The sequence below is a fragment of the Podarcis filfolensis genome (genome assembly GCF_964270895.1).
Source record: "Podarcis filfolensis genome assembly, chromosome: 9".
In the NCBI taxonomy this organism is placed as follows: domain Eukaryota; kingdom Metazoa; phylum Chordata; class Lepidosauria; order Squamata; family Lacertidae; genus Podarcis; species Podarcis filfolensis.
The window spans coordinates 73,977,712-73,983,711 of record NC_139610.1 but is presented as its reverse complement, the minus strand read 5'-3'; the positions used below and the strand labels follow the sequence as shown (position 1 = coordinate 73,983,711).

At 49.5% G+C, this 6,000-nt stretch overlaps 1 protein-coding gene across 1 annotated transcript in view; it reads left to right on the top strand.

Annotated features, from left to right (window-relative positions):
- Window positions 1–1,431: 1,431 nt before the first annotated feature.
- Window positions 1,432–6,000, top strand: part of CPXM1 (carboxypeptidase X, M14 family member 1) — a 40,257-nt gene continuing 35,688 nt past the window's right edge. The window contains exon 1 of the mRNA XM_083571232.1: window positions 1,432–1,890. Within this exon, the coding sequence (XP_083427358.1) occupies window positions 1,539–1,890 (352 nt within the window). The 5' untranslated portion in view covers window positions 1,432–1,538. The remainder of the gene's footprint in view (window positions 1,891–6,000) is intronic.

The window sequence follows — 6,000 nt, the reverse complement described above, 5'->3', positions numbered from 1 at the left end:
GCCTTACTAAACATCTTCCAAGACAATAATGCCCATTTATACCACAAAGAACTCACATCCCACCTACTTTCCACAGCCAGAAGCATCATAGCCAGACACTGGAGAGACCTGTCAGGAGTAAGCATGGACCAATGGTACCAAATAGAATGGGAAACAGCCCTACTAGAAAAATTAACCAATAAACTGAAACTGACACGGGGACAAATAGAAGAAGACGCCTTCACCCTGGTATGGCTCCCCTTCATCACATACACAGCCCAACAAGACAATGACAAAAATCCACCAACAGCATACAAATCAATATGGCTAACCTGATCCAAAACACCCACCCACCCCACTCACACACGAAAACAAAGACCACCACAGCCAACCACAAATGAACAACCACACCCTAGGCCAACCCCAACCTCTCTCACCACCAAAGGAACACAAGTGAACAGCAGAGAACCTGCACAAGCAACGCTGACACAAAACCCCACATATATTAAGTAAAATAGAAACATCACCACCCGACCCATCATTTCCCCCCCACTCCACCTCTTTCTAAAGCTATGGTTTTCCCAGTTGTGATGTATGGAAGTGAGAGCTGGACCATAAAGAAGGCTGAACGCCGAAGAATTGATGCTTTTGAATTCTGGTGCTGGAGGAGACTCTTGAGAGTCCCATAGACTGCAAGAAGATCCAACCTCTCCATTCTGAAGGAAATCAGCCCTGAGTGCTCACTGGAAGGACAGATCCTGAGGCTGAGACTCCAAGACTTTGGCCACCTCATGAGAAGAGAAGACTCGCTGGAAAAGACCCTGATGTTGGGAAAGATGGAGGGCACAAGGAGAAGGGGACGACAGAGGACAAGATGGTGGGACAGTGTTCTCGAAGCTACTAATATGAGTTTGACCAAACTGTGGGAGGCAGTGGAAGACAGGAGTGCCTGGCGTGCTCTGGTCCATGGGGTCAAGAAGAGTCGGACATGACTAAACGACTAAACAACAAACCACCTCTTTCCCCCTTTTCTTACTAATGTCTCAACAAATGAAACTGGCTTGTAAAAATGTTACATGAGGGGGGGGGGAATACGAGAGAGAGACATTGCACACACTTTCGTAAATCAAGAAAATCTTTAATAATAAATGTGCAGGGCAGAGGAGAGTCAACCTGGTTTGACAGTCCTCTCCTCCAAGAATCTGTCTAATTCTCTTTCCAAGTCGGTGGCCATCAGTTAGTGGCCTCTTGTGGGAGCCAGTTCCATAGTCTTAACTACACCGTTGCATGAAGGAGGAAACCCAGAGAGGAATGCCAAGCCCCAGTGAATTGGAAAATTTGGAGGAGCGGAGGGGGAGGAGGGGGCGTGGAGTGCCGAGGGTTTTTTGCGGGTCCCGGCTATTCCTGACAATGCGGTACATGTATGGAAATAAAAAGGAATGTGCAGAGGGGGGGCGGAATCTGACAAAAGGGAAAGAGGGGAGCAGCATCAAAAGAGAGAAGGAGAGACAGAGCTTGGAGATTATAAGTCTGGGAAGTGTGTAGTTTGCAGGGGGGAAATGATGCGTCTCTCTCTGCCTCTCCTCGCCATCTGCCTGGCAGCTTGGGCCCCCAGCCTGGTGGATGGGGCCCCCCGCACGGTCACCCCCACCCTCCTGCAACGGAAGCCCAGCAAGAGCCCCACCGCGGCAAGCCAGGTGACAGCAGCGCTCCCCAGGCCACCTTCCACCTCACCTGCGCCCTCCAGGAGCAAGCAGGTGAGGGGGACAGCCCGCCCGGAGCTCACCTCGCCCGCTAACCTCAGGACCACAGTCGCACCTGGCAGACAGGGCAAGGAAGCGCCCTTTGCTACCACCAGCCACGCCAAGAAGACCACGGTGGCCACGGAGAAGCCGGTTCTTGGGAAGAAAGGTACGGGTATTCATTGCCTCTTTACGCACAGGAGGGGGGGTCTTTCTGAAAGGGAGATTCTGGATGCGCAGAGAAGTTTGTTGGGTGCAAGGTTTGGAAGAGGGAAAAGTCAGGCGATGGAGCGTTCCACTGCAAGGATTTTGCAAAGACACCGGTGTTTTCTCAAAGTCCAGCGGACAGTTTGGGGGTGCAGAGCTTCCTCTTGGGAGATTTATGTAACTGGTCCGGTCTTTGTTCGTGAGCCGCCCCCAGCAAGGAAAATGAAAAGCTGGTTAGAATCCAGCTTTCTGGAATTATCATCACTCTGCCGCAACATCCGGGAGGAGCCCAGAGAACGTGTGAATGGCTGTTTGGGTGTCAGAAAGGGTCCCCCTGGCCGTGTCAGATGATCTCTTTGCAAATGCAAGGGTAGGGTCGTTCGCAGGTTAGGATTTACCTATGTTGAGCTCCGTGTTGGGAAACAACATCCTAGAACTGTAGAGCTGGGGGGGGGGGGACGGACCCCCAAGGATTCTCTAGTCCAACCCCCTGCGAGAATTAATTTCTACACAGGGTTCAGGCCAGAGATACTAGCTGTACAGCTTGTCACACCAGTGCCACAGGAGAACACTGGGTTAAAATTAAGAGGCACAGAACCATAGAATTGTAGAGTTGGAAGGAACACAGTGCAGGAATCAAAGAATCCCTGGCAGATGGCCATCTCATCTCGTTCAAAAACCTCCGGTGAAGGAGAGTTTGCCACCTTCATAGGGAGTCCGTCCCAATGTCAAAAGTGTGAAGCAAATGACTATGTGCGTGTACTTCAGCTGAGATGGCCCAGTCGGTAGAGCAGGAGACTCTTAATCTCAGGGTTGTGGGTTCGAATCCCACGTTGGGCGAAAGATTCCTGCATTGCAGGGAGTTGAGTTAGATGACCCTCGGGTCCCTTTCAACTGTATGATTATCGCTCTGTGTCTGTGTGGATTGTCACCTTTCGCCTGGCTCCCGGTGTGCCTTTTTTGTGGTGCGCATTGTGCTTGGGAGAAGGGGGAATGCATCCTTAGGAGGCCTCATGCGCAAGCTCTGCAGGGCTGGACGTCAGTCCTACGAGGGTGAGGCACTGGGAGGCTTACATTGTGCAGCGCTAGGCAATCACATTTACTTACTTATTTCAAGCACGGAACGTACTGCCATTTGATGCAAATAGTTCCAGTTCTGGTAATGACACACACAACGTAACAGGCTGTATGTAACAGTATAACCTCTATTTCAAGAAACAATTCAACATATCATGTCACATATGAGTGGAACATATTCCAGCGGACTGATCAGGAAATACAGTCTATTCAGTTCTTATATTAGCAATAACCATGATGTGGAATGCTTATATCAGCCTTGTAGTGTTCCACGTGTCGATGCTTTTGAGAATTCTAGTGTTCCTTGTAAGTAGGTATCAGATGAAAAACTTGAAAGTATGGCACATGCAGAAAATAAGACAAGGATTCCAGGATAATTCCTTGTTTCGCCCAACCGGGCTTCGTCAACTGGATTATATAAATGAACATAATGTAATGTAATTTTATGCAAAACCAAGTAACATAACATAAACATTAAACAATAAATTTACATACCATATTCTTGTGTACCGGAAACATGGAACATAGAACACAATGGATTCAGTCATCACAATAACTGACCAGAAGTTTCTTTATATAAAGAGTTCCTCACATGATGAGAGCTTTGCATTGTTACCATGTGGCTTGTTGTGGGGGTCAACGTGTTGTCTGGATGGTACTTTGCTACCGGGAGGGAACTGTGGTGTGCAAAACCAGTGTTGAGTTTTGCAGACCTGAGTTGGGCATTTTGCAATTCTGGGTCATGACACGTGCCATGTGGTTTGTTTTGGCAGTGTAAACACACTGGCCAGTGTTGTTTTGCAGCGCCATTCACATACATTTGCGTTCAACCGCTAACCGTTTCAGTGCGTCCTGCGCTTTATAGACCTCCGTGACACCGTTTGCACTTCATTCATCTATATTTACAAGGATATTTACAGCCCGCTCTTCTGTGGAAAAAAAGCCATAAGCCATGCCATATATTGAAGAGTTATAAACAAACATTAAATTCACCATTGGGGAAGGATGTCTTCTGAATTGCCTGGAGGAACAGAAGCGTTTTCAGTGGTGTTTAAAATTGGGCGCAGAAGTTGTCCGCTGAATCTCCAGTGGCAGAGAGTTCCACAGGACTGGGTCAATTGCACCAAAGCCCTCGTTTTTCGGTGTTGTCAAACGAGCCTCACCAATGATGCTAATGTATTGGCATGACCAGCATGCCTTTATGGTGTTACGCAAGGGGTCTCCGTGTTATGTGGGGCACCTTTGCACAAACCACAGGCGGTTTTGCAGTGTTTCGAGCTGACCTACCTGCTGCCCGCTTTGCAATTCCTGGCGCTGCTAGGAGGGGGGGTCATGGCAGGCTGCCAGGCTGCACAGACCGCCAAGAGCTGCAGGCATCACGGTGCCAGGGGATGCCACCCTTCTGCTGACTCTGCATTTGCAAACTTGGCATGAGAACAGAAGGCGAATCTGCCACAAGGAGGCTTCTGATGTAGCAGCTGCTACCCTCCACGCCTGCAAGCTGCCTTACACTGAACCATTGGCCTATCTAGCCCAATAATGTCTACACTGACTGGCAGTGGTTTTTGAGACAGGGAGATATCGGGCATTGAACCTGGCACCTTCTGCATGCAGAGCAGATGATCTACCACTGACGTACCCTCTGAGTGCCCCCATTTTCCAGGAATTACAGAAGCCATCCCGGTTTCTGACTTGATCCCATATATATGATCATAAATATTTTTTTTTCATATGCAAAGCAGACATGGGCATAGCTGGGAGCGGGGGGGGGGGCAGCTGCCTTCCCCAAATCAAATAAATAAATAAAAATACTTCCGTATTTTTCGCTCCATAAGACACACCTGACCATAAGACGCACCTAGTTTTTAGAGGAGGAAAACAAGAAGAAAAATATTCTGAACGAAACAGTGGATGTGTGATTTTTGTGGTTCATGCTGTGGCCACAGACATGATATGTGATTTGACGGTGAGTTTGGGGTAGCCCAATGCAAAAGTCCCAAGGATCCATGTGGATCCGTGCTTTGTAACCACGTTTTTGCACCATCGCAGCCCCACAAAACAGTGGATGCGTGATTTTTTGGATTTGATATCCCACTTTATCACTACCCTAGGGAGTCTCAAAGCGGCTAACAATCTCCTTTCCCTTCCTCCCCCACAACAAACACTCTGTGAGGTGAGTGGGGCTGAGAGACTTCAGAGAAGCGTGACTGGCCCAAGGTCACCCAGCAGCTGCATGTGGAGGAGCGGAGACGCGAACCCGGTTCACCAGATTACGAGACTACTGCTCTTAACCACTACACCACACTGGCTCTCTGGTGCAGGCTATAGCCATGGACCTGCAATGTGATCTGATGGCGAATCTGGGTTGACCCAATGCAAAAATCCTGAGAATCCATGTGGATCCGTGCTTTGTAACCACGCTTTTGCGTCATTGCAGCTCCACGAAACAGTGGATGCGTGATTTTTTGGGTAACTAACTGACCAGCTGTGTCTCAGAAGAGAGCCTGCATTCCTCGAAAGGTTTTCTTCCCTGCCTGATAGCTGGCTGGCTGGCTGGCTCTCTCCGCTCCAGGCTCCCACGCCACGCCTGGTGCTGCGGATGCAAGCTGGCTTCCTCGCTTCGCTTCGCCTCTCCAAAGGGGGTTGGTTGAAGGAAAGCGGCTGGATCTGATGGAGCTGAGCCAGAGAGCTGATCTTGCACAGAGCAGGCACTGTTTGTGGGGGCCTCTTGCATCCTGTTCCACAGCGTGGGGCTGCAGGGCTGCTGGGGGTGTGGGAGGGAAGGTGTTGCCAAAGCAAGAAAGGAAACCCTTTTCATTCGCATGCATGCAAGGGGGGAAACTTCCTGCGCAGGATTTCAAGGTTCCACACTTACGCAGGAAGAATCAGCTGCAAAAATATATAGTATTTTGGGGGGACAGGACACTCCTGGCTTGACAGCAGGACATGGGAAAAGGATCGAGGGGTTTGAGTAGACCACAAGCTAAACATGAGT